General features: G+C 38.1%; 1 protein-coding gene and 1 non-coding gene across 3 annotated transcripts in view; both read left to right on the top strand.

Moving 5' to 3' along the window:
• The window catches only part of BANK1 (B cell scaffold protein with ankyrin repeats 1), a 322,108-nt gene extending 309,776 nt beyond the window's left edge, over nucleotides 1-12,332 (top strand). For both annotated transcript variants that reach the window (XM_070372094.1, XM_070372093.1), the window contains exons 13-17: nucleotides 5,117-5,180; nucleotides 8,666-8,695; nucleotides 9,707-9,762; nucleotides 10,976-11,040; nucleotides 11,303-12,332. In XM_070372094.1, coding sequence (XP_070228195.1) covers nucleotides 5,117-5,180; nucleotides 8,666-8,695; nucleotides 9,707-9,762; nucleotides 10,976-11,035 — 210 coding nt within the window. In that variant the 3' untranslated portion in view covers nucleotides 11,036-11,040; nucleotides 11,303-12,332. The remainder of the gene's footprint in view (nucleotides 1-5,116; nucleotides 5,181-8,665; nucleotides 8,696-9,706; nucleotides 9,763-10,975; nucleotides 11,041-11,302) is intronic.
• LOC138988361 (U6 spliceosomal RNA) lies at nucleotides 4,387-4,489 on the top strand. The gene has a single exon (XR_011464663.1). It is a non-coding gene; the product is annotated as a U6 spliceosomal RNA (small nuclear RNA).
• Nucleotides 12,333-19,697: the final 7,365 nt, after the last annotated feature.

Here is a 19,697-nt window from a genome sequence, read left to right as displayed (position 1 = left end):
AGCTTTTGCAGTGTGAAGCAAGGGCAGTTGTTTTGCCAAACAAATGTTAAGAATGCTAATTGTGGAGTTCTGTAATGATGGTCGTTCATGGTCAGAACTACAGCATTGCTTCCCAGTCCACACTGTTGCCATCACCATCAAGCATCCCTCATCCTGAAGTGGGTAAAGTGTGCCCAAGCACCGAACTGCAGATCACTCTCCTGGCAATGCTAGAAAATAAGTTTATATAAGTTTGGTTGAGATAAGTCAATTGTACTTTATCCTCCTTAGACCTTTCTGTAATAAAGTTTACAATTTAAAATGATCCAATCTAAATACCTTCTTGTTAGTGATTTCACTAGTTGCCTAATGAAACCCTCAGTTGTTTCTATTTTATTTGTGTATTTATATTCAGTTATTGTTGCTCTGTCACTCAGTCATGTCCAACTCTTTGCGACCTCATGGACTGCAGCATGCCCGGCTTCCTTGTCCTTCACCATCTCCAAGAGCTTGCTCAAACTCATGTCCATTGAGTTGGTGATGCCATCCAACCATCTCATCCTCTGTCGTCCCCTTCTCCTCCTTCTTTCCCAGCATCAGGGTCTTTTCCAATGAGTGGACTCTTTACATCAGGTGGCCAAAGATTTAGAGCTTAAGCTTCAGCATCTGTCCTTCCAATTAATATTTAGGGTTGATTTCCTTTAGGATTGACTGGTTTGACTTCCTTGCAGTCCAAGGGACTCTCAAGAGTCTTCTCCAATACCACAGTCCAAAAGCATCAATTCTTTGGTGCTCAGCCTTTTTTAAGGCCCAGCTCTCACATCCATACAAGACTACTGGAAAAATCATGGCTTTGACTATTTGGGCCTTTGTCTGCAAAGTAATGTTCTACTTATTAACACACTATCTAGGTTTGTCACAGCTTTTCGTCCAAGGATCAAGTGTTTTTTAATTTCATGGCAGCCATCACCATCCTCAGTGATTTTGGAGCCAAAGAAAATAAAGCTTTCACTGTTTCCATCGTTTCCCTATCTATATGCCATGAAGTGATGGGACCAGATGCCATGATCTTAGTTTTTTGAGTGTTCAGTCTTAAACCAGCTTTTTCACTCCCCTCTTTCACCTTCATCAAGAGGCTTTTTAGTTCCTCTTCGCTTTCTGCCATAAGGGTGGTGTCATCTGCATATCTGAGGTTACTGATATTTCTCCCGGCAGTCTTGATTCCAGCTTGGGCTTCATCCAGCCTGGTATTTCACATGATGTACTCTGCATATAAGTTAAATAAACAGGGTGACAGTATACAGCCTTGATGTACTCCTTTCCCAATTTTGAACCAATCTGTTGTTTCATGTTTGGTTTTAACTGTCACTTCTTGACCTGCATACAGATTTCTCAGGAGGTAGGTAAGGTGGTCTGATATTCCCATCTCTTTAAGAATTTTCCACAGTTTTTTGTGATTCACACAGTTAAAGGCTTTAGCCTAGTCTGTAAAACAGAAGTAGATGTTTTCCTGGAACTCTCTTAATTTTTCTATGATCCAGTGGATGTTGGCAATTTGATCTCTGGTTCCTCTGCCCTTTCTAAATCCAGCCTGTACATCTGGAAGTTCCTGGTTCATGTACTGTTGAAGCATAGCTTGGAGGATTTTGAGCATGACCTTACTAGCATGTGAAATGAGTGTAATTGTGCAGTAGGCTGAACATTCTTTGGCATTGCCCTTCTTTGGGATTGGAATGAACACTGACCTTTTCCAGTCCTGTGGCCACTGCTGAGTTTTCCAGATTTGCTGGCATATTGAGTGTAGCACTTTAACAGTGTCATCTTTTAGGATTTGAAATAGCTCAGCTGGAATACTATCACCTCCACTAGCTTTGTTCATAGTGATGTTTTCTAAGGCCCATTTGACTTCACATTCCAGGATGTCTGGCTCTAGGTAAGTGATCACACCATCATGGTTATCTGAATCATTAAGATATTTTTTGTATATTTATTTTCAGTATAGTTTTAGAAAGAATTAACGGTGGTCTAAGGGGCTTTCCATGTGACTCAGTGGTAAAGAATCCTCCTGCCAATGCAAGAGAACTGAGTTCAATCCCTGGGTCAGAAGGATCCCCTGGAGAAGGAAATGGCAACCCACTCCTTGCCTGGGAAAGTATTCTTGCCTGGGAAATCGCATGGATAGAAGAGCGTAATGTGCTACAGTCCAGGGAGTTGCAAAGAGTTAGACATGACTTAGGGACTAAACACAACAATACTCAATTACTTCAAGACTGATGTGGCTTATCTAATACATAGGAACAATGGAATCATGAATACAGTAAGCACTTATGCAAAACAAAACCAAAAAGTAACCTGTAGATGAAAGGACAAACCCTAAAACTACTTTCCATAAAAGCCCAAAGTTTGTGACTCTGACTGAGTATGAGGATTTATTCTTTTCCCTTTCCTTCCCAACCTTCCTGATATAATTGACTTAGAACATTGTCTAAATGTAAAGTTTACAGTGGATTGATTTTACATACCGTAAAATGATGACCACCATAGCATTAGCTAACACCTCCATCATGTCACAAAATTAACATTTTTGTGTGACAAGGACATACAATATTAACTCTTTTAGCAACTTTCACATTGCTATATATAATATATATGTAATACAGTACTGTTAAATAGTCATCTTGCTGTACATTGGATTCCCAGAACTTTTTCATCTTGCCCTTTGACCAACATCAGCATCTCTGAATTTCTTCCACTCCTCAGTCCCCGATAACCACCATTCAATTCTGTTTCTATAAATTGGCTTTTTTAAGAGTTCACATATAAGTATGATCACACAGTATTTGTCTTTGCCTATCTGACTTATTTCACTTGGCATAATGCCCTCAGAGTCTATCCATTTTGCCAAAAATGGTAGGATTTCCTTCTTTCTCATGGGTGAATAGTATTACATCATGTGTATATATGTATACAGACATATATATAATATGATCTTTATCCACTCCTAGACACTTAGGTGGTTTCCATATCTCAGCTAATGCAACGAACGTGGAAGTGCAGCTGTTTCGTTGAGATCATGATTTTATTTCCTTTGGATAAATACCCAGAAGTAGGAATGCTGAATCATGTGCTGGTACTATTTTTAATGTTTTGAGGAAGCTCCATACTGATTTCCATAATGGCTGCACCGATTCACATTTCCACCAACTCTGCTCAAGGCTTCTTTTTTCTCCATAACCTCATCTCTTACCTGTTGTCCTTTGATGATAATCATTCTAACAGTTCTGAGGTAAGATCTTATTGTGGGTTTGATTTGCATTTCCCTGAAGATTAGTGATGTTGAGAACTTTTTCATTTATCTGTTGGCCATTTTTATGTCTTCTTTGAGAAATGTCTGTTCAGTTCTTCTGACCATTTTTTAATCAGATTATTTGGGACATTTTTGCCATTAAGTTCTGTGAATTCTTTATCTATTTCAAATATCAACTCCTTATCATATATATGATTTGCAAATATTTTCCCTCAGTCCACAGGGTGACTTTTCATTTTGTTGGTTGTCCCTTTTGTTATGCAAAAGCTTTTTAGTCTGATGCAGTCCCAATTGTTTATTTTTGCTTTTGTTGCTTGTGCTTTTTCAGTCATATCCAAGTATCATTGCCAAGATGAATGTGAGAGAGATTTCTCCCTGTGTTTTTTCAATCAGTCCTTAACTTAAGGACCTGAACAAAAGTCGTGTCTGCTTAGTCACTCAGTCATGTCTGACTCTTTGCAACCCTATGGACTGTAGTCCACCAGGCTCCTCTGTCTGTGGAATTCTCCAGGCAAGAATACTGGAGTGGGTTGCCATTTCTTCCTCCAGGGGATCTTCCAGATCCAGGATCGAACCTCCATCTCCTGAATTGCAGGCAGAGTCTTTGCCCACTGAGCCATTGGGGACAAAAGTCAAAACATCAAAAAATGAATGTTCTCCCTATTTTCCCAATACACACTGCCCGTACACTTTTCAATCTTACTCTTGTAGTTTACAAAAAATATTAATTTTAATCCCGAAGATGAATCTGTGAGGCGGCTGTGAAATTATATTCTTATTGACAGAGAGGTATTATCCCAGGAAAATAAGAAGGAAAATGGCACAAACATAGAGTTGGTAGTAGAAGAGTTTCTAGAATAATGAAGACCCCAATAGAATCCCTGGAGTTGAAGGTGAGATGATTGAAAAAAACCTTGCCTTTAGCTCCCCGCTCACAATCACTGAGTCCCTAAAGAAGAATGTTTGCTCCACTCATAGGAGAGGATATTTAAGGCAATGAACACAACTCTATTTTAGGAAAAGTTGTTTCTAGGTTTGCAGGGCAGCCCTTAAGAAAAGTGCTACTCTTAAATTCTCTTCTAAAAGTACATTTATTGGTGCTCCCTTTGGCGGGACATACACTAAAATTAGAACAATACAGAGAAGATTAGCACGGCCCCTGTGCAAGATGACATGCAAATTCATGAAGCATTCCATATTTTTAAAAAATAAATAAAAGCAGATGTATTGAGCGTTAGCTTGTTTTACCTTCCAGTTAAAAAGGTAATAGATGTTCAGTATAGAACATTTGGAAAGCAAACAAAGATCACAAATGAGTTAAAAATGGAAATCCAGTTATGTATCATTTGTTCCTGAGTCCCTGGTTCTTAGAAGGAACTGTTAGGAAAGCATGTACCCTGCAGAGGCTGGAGATGGGCTCAGGCAGCAGCTAACCATTGTTATGCTGGCCTCCTGCTTTGAGGCACCGATAGCCAGTGTAGATGCCCCAGGTGTTTGTTTGGGAAAGAAGCTCCCAGAAGAATTGGGCTCTGGGTTCCCACCCTGACTCTACAACCTCTGTGTGATTTAGGAAAGTTACTTAATCTTCTGTAACTCAGTTTCCATATCGGTAAAAGGAGATGATGATGTTTTTTATCCACCTCGTGAAGTTGTGAGGATTAAGTAAAACAGTACGTGCAAAGTAGCAAGAATGGTGGCTGGAATACTGCACGCGCCACGTTAGCACTAAGTTGTAGTGGTCTTACTGGCCGTAGAAGTTAAAGTTTCCATCTCAATTCATGACAAATTCGTGAACCTTGACTTCTCCTTCCTGGTTGTCTCCTCATTAAGGAAAAACTACGCCAACTACGAGATTGCATTGTTGGGAAAAGGCCAGAAGAAGAAAATGTCTACAGTAAGTAAAATTTGCCTGCTCTTCAAAAATAATAATGAAGTGGAAACAACAAGTATGGTGAAATAAAACAGGCCTGAGTTCAAATTTATATCCAGTCACTTCCCAGCTGCTTAAATTGGAGAATGTCTTACTCCTTGGTACTCAGGGTCCTTGTCTGCAAAACAAGAATAATCAGACATATACCTGGGAGTGGTTGTACAAGTTAACACATAAAATACTTTTCACCTTATCTGGCCCATAATGTAAATGGTAGTTACTTCCTTTCCTTTGATTTCCATATAAGTTGCAAATAAGATAATTCTGCTTTAGTTTTGTGTGTGTGTGTATAAGTCTCAATACAGGGTATTAAATTGTTAAAGAGTCACACTTTTTTTTAATAAGGTAGAATATTCTCAATATAGTCAATTCTCACAGTTGTCCACATGTGGATCATTTTAAATTGTAAATCTCATGTTGCCTTCCCCTGAAGCTAGCATGCTTCTTCTCAACACAGATTCCCCTTGCTAATAATTAGCAGTTGCTCCCAGGGGGAAAAAGCACTCATTTTAATGTTAACACAAACCAAACATTATTAAGATGGTAAATCTTCTCCAAAGATAAACAACACATTCCAAAATTAAAAATAAATTATGTTGTCATTCTCTGACCACCCTATCCCCGAGTCCCTTCCCCTGCACAGATAATTAAAAACTGACAACTACCAGTAAGGTTTGAAAGCCTCTCTTCTATTCTCAATAATACTGCATAACTTTTAGATAGAACTTCATGCTGAAATGCACTATGCTAAAATTCATTTTCTTTTTATATTATTGGATTGTTATCCATCTCTTCATAGAGAATTCTTTAAGCTCTCTTAGAAATGTTTTCTAAAACATAAATATGCTTTCTAAAATCTTTAAGGTCCCAAACACAAAACTAATTTACAAATAACTGAGTTCTACAAACCTACATTCTAATGTGGAATAAGAGTAAAATTTTTTAAATGTATACAATTATAAAATATATAAATAATTTCACTAAGGAACATTAAATAGTAGTAGTAGCTAATATTTATTGTCTTATCTACTATACACAAAATCATCCCATTAATAACCCTTTGAGATAGGCATTAGTCCCAATTTATAATAAGGAAACTGAGAATCTGAGAAACTAAGAAGCCTCTAAACACATATTGGAATCCAAAGTTAACACTCTTAATCGTTGGTGTCTTAATTAGGAATCAATTAGTTCTTCTTTCAGCTAAAATGGAATAAGCAGTACCAGACAAACCCTCCCACTGTAAGGATACAAATAATAGGCAAAAAAATATGAAGCAACTGATTTCAGGGAGTAAATGATAGGCAGACTAAGACTGTAATCCCAGAGAAAAACAAAATATATGAGATGTCTCTCACCATTACCCATAAGATGGTTTTCTGACTACAGTCTGCGCAAAGCAGTCAAACTGAGGTGGCAAAGATAAGAGTTCAGGGCAGCCAGAGCTGCTGGAATGTGTGTGGTGAGTCACTGAAGAGGAGGTAGCCACCAAGAGAGGTAGCCTCAGAGGGAGGGAGGGATTCCACAAGTCTGGCTGAAAGATGAGCTGGACATGTGCAGACAAGACCAGTCAAAGCATGTAAGATAGCAGCTTTTAGTGCTGTGAAGGCAGAACAGAGACACTGAAGGTTGGGCAAAGCCAGGGAAAAGCCAAACTGGGGATGTTTCTTTGAGTTCTGCCCTGCCAGAGGAGAAAGGTCTCCTAACACTTTGTTAAAATGCCTGGCATCCTGCTGTGACACCCAAGAGATGTAAAGAGTAAGGACCATGACTCAGAGTAAGACCTACTCTAGACTTGCCCCAGCAAAGCCTAGAACCAAACCCCTACAAGAGCCTGGTGGAAAATGGAATTCATAGGCTTAGTCCTGCTGTTGTTGGCAAGAATACTGGAGTGAGTTGCCATTTCCTTCCCTAGGCGATCTTCCCAACCTAGGAATTGAATCCACATCTCCTGCATTGCAGGCAGATTTTTTTACTGCTGAGTCATCAGGGAAGTTCTACTAAGAGTCTTAGCAAACATCTTGAGCTTTGTATAGGTTGACACTGAAAAAAAGCAGGAAACCAAGCCTACCACAGGTTCATGACAGTAATCAAACTGCCTGGTAAAACAAGAACCTATATTCATCAAAGGAATATAGAATATGAATATGAATATAGAATCCAGAATATGCTACAGATTATCTTTAAAATCCAGTATTCAGGGATTTTTTTTTTTAAATGAGGTACAAATAAAAAGAAAGTGCAATTCTCAGAAAAGAAAAAAGAAAGCATCAATAAAAACTGAACCTGAGATAATCCTATTGTTGACCTTAACAAAATTAATGAAAAATATGGTTTTAAAGAGTGAATAAATATGAAATTTCAACAGGATAATTGAAACTATATAGAAGAACCAGATGGAAATTTATAAAAATTAAAATTACAATAAAAGAAATGAAAAATTTATCAGAAGAACTTATCAGCAGATTGAATATAGCAAAAGTTAGAGTTAATCAACTTAAAGACAGATCAATAGAAATTATCCAATATGATGAAAAAGGAGATAAAAAAACTTAGAAATGAATGGAGCCTCAGAGACACGTAGGACATAACACAGTCCAGCATGCACATAGTCAGAGTCCCAGAGGAAAAACTAGTGAGTTTAGGCAAAACATTTTAAAGTAAATAATGGTCAGATATTTTCCAAATTCAATATAAACTACCTCCATACTGTTTCAAGAACTTAAAAAAAAAAACCAGTTAGCCTGTTAAGCCGAACTATATTTGAGCACTAGTAGTCAAGCTACTTCAAGTCAAGGTAAATTCTTGATAGCAGCCAGAGAAAAAGACATACATCAAGAGAAAAGCATAAATGTATTCCATATTCACTAATTTCTTGTCAGAAACATGGAGGACTAAAGACGGTGCAATAATATCTTTGAAAGTGCTAAAGTAAAAACAAATGACCACTTAGAATTGTATATCCAGGAAAAATAACCTTCAAAAATTTGTTGAAATTGAGACATTTTCAGATAATTGAAATCAGAGAATTCATAGACAGGAAAATTGCAATGTAAGAAATGCTAAAGAATGCCATACAAGGTGTATGAACTGTACTGTATGTAATTATTTCTGAATAAGGTTATTTTTTAAAAATACTTGAATAGCTCAGGCTAAAAGAATATCAAGGCTGAGCAGGAAGCTATTATTAAGCATCAAATATATCTAAAATCGTGATAATGTGGGACAAACATCAGAAGGAAAAAAAGAAATAGTTTCACACTTAGTGATAAAAGTAATAAAAGACATAGTTACACACTTAGTGGCCAGGGGTATTTTTTTAAATCTGACTGTGAAACTTCATAGTCATCTCAAGACAAGAAGTAGTCAAATGATAAGAAGATATGACCCTAAGATAAATATGGAGCAAAACTCAGTAGAATGTGCTTTTTTTTTTTTTTGTCTTGTAGATAAGCTCACCATTGTGCACCATCCAAATGGTAAGTGGTGTTTATTGAAGAATTTAAAACTAAACAAAGCCCAGAACAAACCAGCTTTTATATTAATGTAAACCTAATGTGATTAGGCTGATCAGTGTAAAAATTCACAGAGATTTTATATTTATATGTAAAACAATTTGATATCCAAAATAAATGTGAGTTGATTCTAGAATAGCAGTGCCAGAGGCATTGTGATATGGTAAAAGAAGCATGCACTTTGAACTCTGACTTGGCTCTTCAAACTTAACTAGCTGTGACCTTTGACAAGTCACTTAAACTCTTTACACCTCAGTTCCCTCATACATAAAATATAGATAAGAATTCTATCATGGGGAATTGCTATAATGACTGATGATGACTGATGTAAATGGCGCTAACTTGGTAAGTGGGAAACGTTGATAAAGCAAATGAACTTCGAATAAAACTTAACAGTTGGAAGGGTTCACGTTAGTGGAATGAGAGAGAAATGTGTGCAGAAAGTGGGGAGGGCAGAGAGGAGCTGCAGGCCAGCTGAGGGGTTGTCTAAAGGCTGTGAGCTCTGCCTCCAGCCTGAAGCACGGCACTGACTGTGGGAATTGCAGAAACAGGAGAACAGAAGTGTGTGGCTGGACGGAAAGTCAGAAACTCGTGATAGAAGCAGGAAGTGGCATGGGCCACGGTGCAGTGTTAGGAGCAAACTTATAAAAAAGTGTGCTTTGCAGTTACCTGATCCTGGTAAATGGGCAAGAGAAGAAGGCAAAATCAAGTGGAGGTTGTTATTCATGGTGTTAGATAGTTTCTGAGCTCATCAACTCCTCAGTATGTAGGTATGATAAATTAATGCATACATATTAATACAAATTAATACATAATTGCCAAGGATGCCTTTTCAACATGCACATTTTATCTCTTTAGTGTTTTTTATCTTTACCTATCTCCTACTCTTTGCATATATATTTTTTAAATGCTGAATAAAGGAATTATTAAATTTGTGAATGAGTAAAGAGTTAGTAACAGAGTTTGTATTTCTAGGTAACGAAAGTGCTCACAGTGAAAGTATGTTACATAACGTACCCTTTGGCAGTAAGGTGGGTTGTGTTTATCTTAATTTTTATAAAATAGAAACAAAGAACTTATTTGTTGAGAAAGAACATGAAAGCCTTCTATTCTGACTATGCTTTGAAACATTCCAACAGATATGAACTAAAAAGGTTACATAAGCATTTGTGTGCAAAATACACAAGCAGTAATTTTAAAAACATAACTATTTGGAAAAAAGCAAAGAAAGAACTTAAAGAGAAAGGCACTGAAGCTAACATGTGCACAAACATGTACAGACCAAATAAATTGTAGAGGAGTTATAAACACATCTTCTTTAGCAAAAGGAATATGATGAGTCTATTTGAACCACAGTTTATACAATCCTTGAAATCTAGTTTTAGGAAAAAATATAATGTGAAAATATTGTTCATATAAATATGTATTGCTTCACATTGTAGTGTTAACTGAAAGTAAATTGCTGATGAGAAGCTAAAAATAACTGTAAAGAAAGAGGGTGCAAATGGAAAAGCCAAGACCAATTCAAGACAATATCCTTGATGTCCTGACCACACGCTTTTCTTCATAAAAAATTGTACTATTCCAACTGTCTACATATGTGATGTAGGAAATTTGCACTATTACCCAAGAACGTGTGGCAGCTGGATTTCTTGCTAAAATCCTGAATTAGGGCCCATAACAAACTAGTTTTTGTTTACCAAATTTTGATAACCCTTAAGTTCTCCCATCCTTCAGTACATCATAACATAAAAGTTATGTTATGTTAAATACATAAACATAAAAGTCATTCACTCTTAAGAACTGTTTGAAGTATTTGCATTTCTGGATCATTCTGTGGTGAGCTGTAGACCTAATGGGTCTGTAGCGCATAGACTCATGAGACCCATTTGACTGTCACAGAATTGTGAGGTACCATCTAGCTTTAGGAAAATGTCTTTGTCAAGCAAGGTTCCTTCTACACAATCTGAAGGACTATTTTAAGAGCAAGCTTTTGGGTAAGAGGAAAATAATATACATTCCCAACACTTATTCTCCCTCAAAAAGGAAATAAAATTTGAACTCGAGGACATTGACGTGGTTGAACTTGACCGTGATTCTTTCCTTTTAAGATGGGGGACTGTCTTGCCAGTTGCCTCTACAAAGCTGTTCTCCTGTGACTGCGAAAGGCGGCTATGACTTTGTCGTGTTTCTTTGTTCAGCCTTAAAATGGAGAAATGCTAACTCTGTGTATTTTTTCCTTAGCTTCCTGCTCGACCCCAGGTGGAAAAAGATTTTGGTTTCTGTTGCAGGAAAGATCACTAAAGATGGTAAAATATCAGCTATATATCAACCATATTTTTTAGAAAACCTAAAGCAGGCTTAATAGGAACTTGAAAGATCATTTGTCTAACAAATGGAATACCTTAAATATTTCATTGTCTTCTCCTGAAAGGATAAACATGTATTTTTCAAGCTAAAGGTGATTGTTCCTTAGAAAGATTTATGTGTAGGGGTGATTTTATGCTAGCTAATCAATTTCAGTTGATGATCCATTATTCACTAATACATTTCCTGCGATCTTATTTTCAGGTTATTATAATGAAACTCAAGAATCTGCAGACACTTTCTGGGTGAAGCAAGCTTGCATTTGGATTGCCTGCTGTCTTAGGACAAATCTATGCTATGAAAACAGAAGCAAGTTTTGAATTTCAGAATGTTATTGCCACAGTTTATTGGCATTGTGCCTGCTTCAAATGAGTATATCAAGATTAAGTTTGAATGCTATAGAGCAGTTGCATTCTTTGAAAATTCTTGCATTTTACCAGGAACTTTGCCTGTGAAGCAGGTATTTCCCATTTTTTAAATTAAAAACAAGAGCACAGAAGTTAAATGCTCTGTAGCAAAGTTATTGGGCCTATTTAAGGGGCTAACCTTATAGTTTACTCCTCCTACACTGGGAATAAACATAAAAAAATACAAATTTGTTTTATACATATTGGCTTTTCCAGTGGATAATCTATTTTCTGAATTTCTCATGTTTAAAACTCTAATTGTTATTATCAGATCATGCTTACAGCAACCTTCCATTTTTCAGAGCCTGTTTGCATATAACCTTGAGAATATTATTTTTTTAACTTTCTATATCTCAGATTAATATACATTTTCACAACCTATATTCTCTATTAAAAGGCCTACAATTTCATCAACCAAATTCTTAGAAGCAATTTATAAGCTTAAAATAGAATGCAGTTTTACCATTCTATGATTTCTGCCCACGGTTGCTACAAATAAAATGAATGTTTAAAGCTGTTGTCTGACTTTTCAAAACAAATGTATGAAATTAACCTCTGAAGTCTTTTGCTTACTAGTTTACAGAGAGAAGTCCACCAAGTTTTTTTTAATAATTTCACTGTGTAGGGTTCATAAAAAACACACAAATTATTTTTCCTAGCTTCTAAACAGTGAGTGATAGGAATATCCAATATTGTAAAGTAATTAGCCTCCAATTGAAATAAATAAATTTTAAAAATACACACATACTATATATACTTAATACATACAATAATGGAAATTTTAAATACATGTAACCACCATTCCTAATGTGATTTATAAGGGGAAAAAATGCAATTCAATAAACAATTTAGGATTTAAAAAAAATAGTAATAAAGCGATTCTGCAAAACACTACCCGTAAGTTTCTCGTGACCATTAACACTCAAACTCAAGTTTTAAAAAATAATATAGTTGTTTGATCAGTCCCTAATAGAAAGTGATTTCTGATTATGACATTTGGAAATTCGGTCCATGGTTTCACATTTAAGTTTTCAAGAAATGGAATGCTCCCATTTGGTGCCTCAGGTGGTAAAGAATCTGCCTGCAATGCAGGAGACCTGGGTTCTATCCGTAGGTTGGGAAGATCCCCTGGAGAAGGGAACGGCTATCCACTCCAGTATTCTGGCCTGGAGAATTCCATGGACAGAGGAGCCTGGCAGGCTGCAGTCCATGGGTTCACAGTGAGTTGGACACAACTGAGCGACTTTCATTTTCATTTCTGTGGACTGTCCCACCCAAAGACTCAGGAAAAGCAATAGGAAAATTGACTACTTTTCTGTAATTTTCTAAATCTGTAAAATTTAAGTGTGTCTATTATCTCTATTGGGCTTCTCCAATAGCTCAGCAGGTGAAAAATCCTCCTGCAATGCTGGAGACACGGGCTCAATCCCTGGATTGGAGAGATCCCCTGGAGGAGGAAATGGCAACCCACTCCAATATTCTTGCCTGGGAAATTCCATGGACAGAGGAGCCTGGTGGGGTACAGTCCATGGGGTCACAACAAGTTGGACACAACTGAGTTCTAACATGCTATGTAACTCTAAAGTGAGAATTTCCATACAGGCCTGTGACTACTGTGTACAGTTCTACTGTCGACTTTATTCTTATTGAAGATGTGAAATCCAGTAACAGGTAAAATGGCAGCTCTTCTAATTACAGACGGATTAGATCATTTCTTACCTGAGACTCTGTTAAGGGTGGAAGTGGGAGTTAAAGCATGAATGTTATTCAGTCCTTTAACATAGAAAGAAATCTAAAGTCAGGACCTGTAAGTCTACCTTCTGAACTGGGCTAATTTAGAATAAAACAATAGGAAAAATACCTTTAATCATCTCTTCCCTAGAGTTCTGGCCCTTGACGTTTTTTGACTTTGTCATCACAAAGAAAGGGAGAAAAAGAAACCTAAAAATAACTGAGGTCCCCACTATGCCTCCTAAGCCATGGCTCCTCCCCTGCTTGACCTACTGGGGCTTCCCGAGTGGCATTCGTGGTAAAGAATCCACCTACCAATGCAGAAGACACAAGAGACTCGGCTTTGATCCCTAGGTTGGGAAGATCCCCTGGAGGAGGAAGTGGCAACAACTCCAGTATTCCTGCCTGGAAAATTCTATGGACAGAGGAGCCTGGTGGGCTGCAGTCCATGGGATCGCAAAAGTTGCACACAGCTGAGCAACTGAGCACAGAGGGCAGAAGAGAGTTTAGAATCAGGGGATCAGAAAGGAGTTCACAACATGCCTGTTGTATGGAAGGAAGAGATGAAAAGTGGAAAAATGCCAAAGCAGAGGAAGGGTAATCCAAATTTAGGAATGATCCCAACTGAATGTGTCCAGAAGGAGGCTCTTTTTTTCTCTTTGGCTGCACAGGCTCTTCATTGGCACACGGTTTTCCTAGTTGTGACCTGCGGCCTTAGTAGCCCTGAAGCATATGTGATCTTAGTTCCTTACCCAGGAATCCAGCCCACATCCCCTGCTTTGGAAGGTGGATTCTTAACCACTGAATCACCAGGGAAGTTCCAGGGGCTATATTTTTAATTTCTGGGCTTTATCCCTAACATACAGAATACTCTCCATCAAATCTGAGCCACATTACAGAAGCTTTTTTTAGTGGTAGAAGAGATCTGGACTAGTAGACTAGGAAGGTATGAACTTTCCTTGGCGATTTCAGGCATTTGTTTAAGAGCCCCAGTCACTACCAGGAAGGGAAGACCTGCATGGGAAATCATGATTTTGTGCCGTTTCTGGGACCCTGAGCAACCAGTAGGTAATATACCCTAGCTTTCCCATCATCCCTTCCTCAGTGTGGATTCGTTCCTAAGCCGTTGCTCTTAACATACACAAGAACTAGCCCCTTCCTCAAGTTTTTAAATTTATTCGACTCCAACTTCTAGAGAAATTTGGATTGGAATTGAATGTTATCATAAGAATTTTACATTTAATATTCACTTTTTTCTACTTAGTTTTCTAGTTTAAAAAAGCATCATCTAGACAAGGTCTTCTCACCTGGGGCATTTGGCAATATCTGGAGACATTTTCATTGCTGTGACTGTGGAGAAGGTGCTCTTGGCATCTAGGGTGTTGAGACAATGAACCCTAATAAATATGCTATAATCCACAAGACAAAGAATTATCTCATCCAGAATATCAACAGTGCGAGATTGGGAAACTCTGATCTACACTATAAAGTAAAATGGGATCAACACTTAAAAAGAATGTTGTTAAAAGTAAAAACAGTTGATTTTATATGGAACTTTCTGGAAGTGTAACCCCCATGATAGTATAAATCAATGTTTCTATTTTTAAGTACATATGGCATAATTTAAATGGACCATTAAAAACAAAAAAATGGATGACCCTAATACATTTTCATAAATCTGATTATTCTACCAGTGGAGACTCCAGTTTTTAGAAAATAAGACTGTTCTCAGTACTGTTCTAATGAAAATGACCTTGTAACTGGAGTCACGATTATATCCTATTCATGCTCTTAAGTATTTGCTTACCTGAGTTCCTTCTTATAATGCGCAGGAGGTCTGATTTTAATAACTTGGACTTCCCTGAATTTTTATGCATAGAAAAACATATTGCTTTTCTAAATTGGTAAATATTTAGGAAAGTGGTCTGTTCCTGAACGTGACCTAGTACTTCTCAGCCAATTAACACAGGGCTGGTATGAGACCCCGCTTGCCGTCTTTCTGTAACCGCACCTGCCAACCATACTTGGCCTGCCTTGTTTTGTGGGGCTGACGTTTAAGGCAAGGACCGCCACACAAAAGACAGCACAAGCAAGATTCTAAATACAATAAACTTGGAACTTCAGTGGTCCAATTGTTAGGACTCCCCACTTCCACTGCTCAGAGCACGGGTTCAATCCCTGGTCAGGGAGATCCTGGAGATCTCACAAGCTGAGCAGTAGGGCCAATAAATAAACAGGCCTCGAATTTATAAATTACAGCATATGATTTCCTCAATATTCTCATCTTCAAAATGTAGATTCTTACATAATTTCACAGGTATTAAATGACTTCCTGTACTACATGCATTCAAAAGTGTGAGCTTTAGGACTGATCTAGTTTGAATATAGCCTCAGCTATATCCCAGCTATCTAAACGATGCCAGTTTTTCAGTTTCCCAGGGCCCTATTTAATCATTAGTAAAGTGGGGTTATCGATACCAACCTCAGCACAGGTGGTTTGAGAATTAAAAGTAAAAAAATAAAAATTTATCATCCAAAGAAGATACTTTTAATGGTAAAATGAAGTATTGCTAATGATTATGATTTTTAAAAAAGCAGACATAAATTTGGACTACCTTCAGCATAAGCTGAGATATATCATCACTCTTCTTAAATGAGATGTAGATGCTTAGTACATTTTTGGTTCCAAATGAATGCTCAGTGAAGACAGTTGGCAAAAGATAATCCTCTTTGAAATGTGAATACAGTGTGATACACTAGGCTAACTTGTCTGACTGGCTCTTGGACACAGGGATATAGCATATGATTCAAATCCATATCATTATTTAGAAAACCAATGATTAAAGAAATGTTGACTGACCATCTGGATCACCCATAACCATCAGCAGCCTCAGGTAGAAAATCTACCAGTGGTACAGTACCATATTTTCCAAACTGTGTTATAAGGAACTCATGAATATTCAATTAAAAAGGGTTTCTGGGATCCAGTGAGGTGGGAAAGGGCTCTGTATTTTAGTCTCTTTTAGAAGAGCATATTAGACATCCAAGTATTGAAGACTAATCCTGCAATAAAGAAATGATACAGTTTGAAAAACACTGGCTTACATTTTATGTATACATAAGCCAGTCTCATTTTCCACTTAATGGAAGAAGGAAAACTGGCTGAAAGACGCTTGCTGTAATATGTTGAGATGGAGTCTGAAACCAGGGTTCAATGGGAAACTGAAGATCAGTGATTATCAAGATCAATCAGCGATGTTTGTCATGGAGAATGGTGGGGGATGGTAAGGGTTGTGATATATGCATGAGACTTATTTGGCACACACTATTTGCACTTGGTTAGCAAAAAGCTACTTCCTTGGTGGCTCAGGTGGTAAAGAATCTGCCTGCAATGCAGGAGACCTGGGTTAGGAAGATCCCCTGGAGAAGGAGTGGCTGCCCACTCCTGGAGTATTCTTGCTTGGAGAATTCCATGGAAAGGAGCCTGGCGGGCTACAGTCCATGGGGTTGCAAAGAGTCAGACGCAACTGAGTGCCTAAAGCTTTCACAGCACTAGCATACAGCGAAAGATTAAGTCCTGAATTTTGCAAAAGATAAAAGTTGGTTTCAGTCAGAATAAAGATCACTTGTCTTCAAACAAATGAATTAGTGAACAGATTTTTGAATACAGCACAGTAGTTCCTGTTGTATGATTCTTGGTATATCTTCAAATCAACATTAAATTTTGTTCTAGTCAGAACTAAGGTAAGACCACTCAGAGATGTTATGCAGTGAAGTGTATCAAACAGTAAAGCAATTTCTGAGTCCATGGAAAGGAGTGGGATAATTTTGCTCAATTTGCTTTCTGTTGCAATAGGTAATCCTTGGAGAGAGAAATTATCCTTAGCAAATTAACCAACAATGTCCAATGGATTATTTCTGTATTTCTCAAGGTAGGAATGGAGTTATGTCAACTATGATTAAAAATGCTTCAGTTTTGCCTCTAGTACTTTCTCTTTTCTTCACTTGAGAAAAAGTAAAACAAGGGATGTGGGAAAGTGTAAGCTGAGGCTGTGTTCATGCCTGGTACTTAGTGAAAACATCTGCAGTCATGAAGGAGCCTTAAGCATCCTTGCAGGACACTGACATTTGTTGTAATGTTGCAAAATGAGATGTTTTGTAACTCAGACATGGCAAGTCCTGCCAAGTACCTCCCAGATATTCTGCATTAGCAGACATGCAGAATCCCAGCAGAAGACTTGTTACTAAGATTGACACTGAAGGGCATAAGAACCTTACTTATGATCACCATATGTTTTCTTCACCTTGACTTCCATATGTTATAGTACTGTGACTATATTTTATTTTGTAAGAACACTTATATAAGATCTACCCTTTTAACAAATTCTTAAGTGTATAATATATCATTATTAACTAGGTACAATGTTGTACAGAAGATCTCTAGAGCTCATTTTTAGTGAAATGTTTATACCCCTTTGCAGCTGGATTTTGGTCTCAGGTTATCTTTCAGGGTTTAACAAAACAACTCATCTATATCCATAAGAACTATTTGCTTCATCACCCTCTTGAAAAGCATAATAGAGAAGCAAGCATTATGCTTTCCTGTAGAATAAGCTAGTTCTTCAGCAAGAAAATGTTCATTAAGGTTGTGCTTATGTTTCAGCCTCTGAAATGGAAATGAAACAGCAGAATTCTTTGGAATGTGGCAGAAAAATATTTCCTGAAAACATCTTTTAAAACCGCAATAGAGAAGCAATAGTTTAAGACCAGAGAGAAGAGAAAGTCTAAAAGCCCTGTGGCATGAGGGAACAAAGAGCATCTGAGAAGCTAAAACCCTCAGGATGCCCAGAGCACAGACAGCAAAGGGAACACAGACTATGGTAAGAATAGACCGTGCAGGGCAATAGGAAGGATTCTGTTTTTTCCAGAAAACAATGGAAATCATTAGTGAGTGTTCAGCAAAGAAGATGAGACATTTGCATTTTGAAATGAACACTTCAGCCACACTAGGGACAACAAACTGGAGAGAATATAACAAACCAGATAGAAGTGAATTGTTCAAGAACAAAGCCTCCTATTTGTTGCTAGTGTTGAAGCTACACGTGTTCTATGCTATACAATGAATTGCCAAAAACTTAGTAGCTTAAAAGAAAACATTTGTGATGTTACAGTTTTGATGGGTCGTGAACCTGGCCATAGCTTAGTGGGGCCCTCTGTTTAGGACCTCACAGGGATACAAAGGTAAATCAGGCTGAATTTTCATCTGGAGGCTCAGATGGGAAATAATCTGCTGTCAGGTTGTTAACAGAGCACATTTCCTTGTGGCTGATTGACCGATGGCACCTGATTATTCTGGCTGGAGGCCACCCTCATGTCCTAGAGACCTCATGCAAGTGCTTGCCACATGCTGTTGTTTTTCAGTCGCTCAGTCCTGTCCAGCTCTTTGTGACCCTGGACTGCAGCACGCCAGGCTTCCCTGTCCTTCACTATCTCCTGGAGTTTGCTCAAACTTATGTCCATTCAGTCAGCGATGCCATCCGACTAACACATCCTCTGTCACCGGCTTCTTCTCCTGTGTCCAATCTTTCCCAGAATCAGGAAGTTTTCCAGTGAGTCAGTAGTTTGCATCAGGAGGCCAAAGTACTGGAGCTTCAGCTTCAGCATCAGTCCTTCCAATGAATATTCAGGGTTGATTTCCTTTAGGATTGACTGGTTTGATTTTCTTGCAGTCCAAGGGACTCTCAAGAGTCTTCTTGCTGCATGGATGTCATCAATGTGACTGCTTACTCCATCAAGCCCACAAGAGCCTCTCATTTCAGGAGGGCACAGCCCCTCATTTACAGCTTTTACCTGAGAGAGACAGACTCACCCCAGATATGTATTTTTATTATCTGAAGTTGAACTGAGTTGGGACCTTTAATTACATCTGAAGAACCTTTCACATTCCCGTATTCTGCCATGTCAAAATTCCTACCTACACACATTGGGGAAAATAGTTAACACCAAGTGTGGCCACCAGGGGGCAGGAATCACAGTGCTGCCTTAGAATTAACGTTCACCACCAAATGCTTATATTTAATATAACAAACTATTGAAAGCTAGTTCCAGGTACCAGTGGGACCTTCCCACACAGACCTGATCTTTGCATGTTAATAGGAACAATACTGAGAGAAGACTCCTTTCCTTGAGATATCCATAATGCTTCTCCATAAATGTGTGTTAGTTGCTCATTTGTGTCCAACTCTTTGTAACCCTGTGGACTGCAGCCTGCCAGGCTCCCTGGCCATGGAATTCTCCAGGGAAGAATACTTGAGTGGATATTCATTCCCTTCTACAGCGGATCTGCCCAACCCGGGGATCAAACCCAGGTCTCCTGCATTGCAGGCAGATTACCATCTGAGCCACCAGGGAAGCCCGATGCTTCTCCATACTACAGATTTATTCCATTTTTTATATCATCC

The sequence above is a fragment of the Bos mutus genome, chromosome 6 (genome assembly GCF_027580195.1).
Source record: "Bos mutus isolate GX-2022 chromosome 6, NWIPB_WYAK_1.1, whole genome shotgun sequence".
NCBI classification, from domain to species: Eukaryota; Metazoa; Chordata; class Mammalia; order Artiodactyla; family Bovidae; genus Bos; species Bos mutus.
Note: the sequence above shows the minus strand (reverse complement) of the source record. Positions and strands in the feature narration are given on the sequence as shown.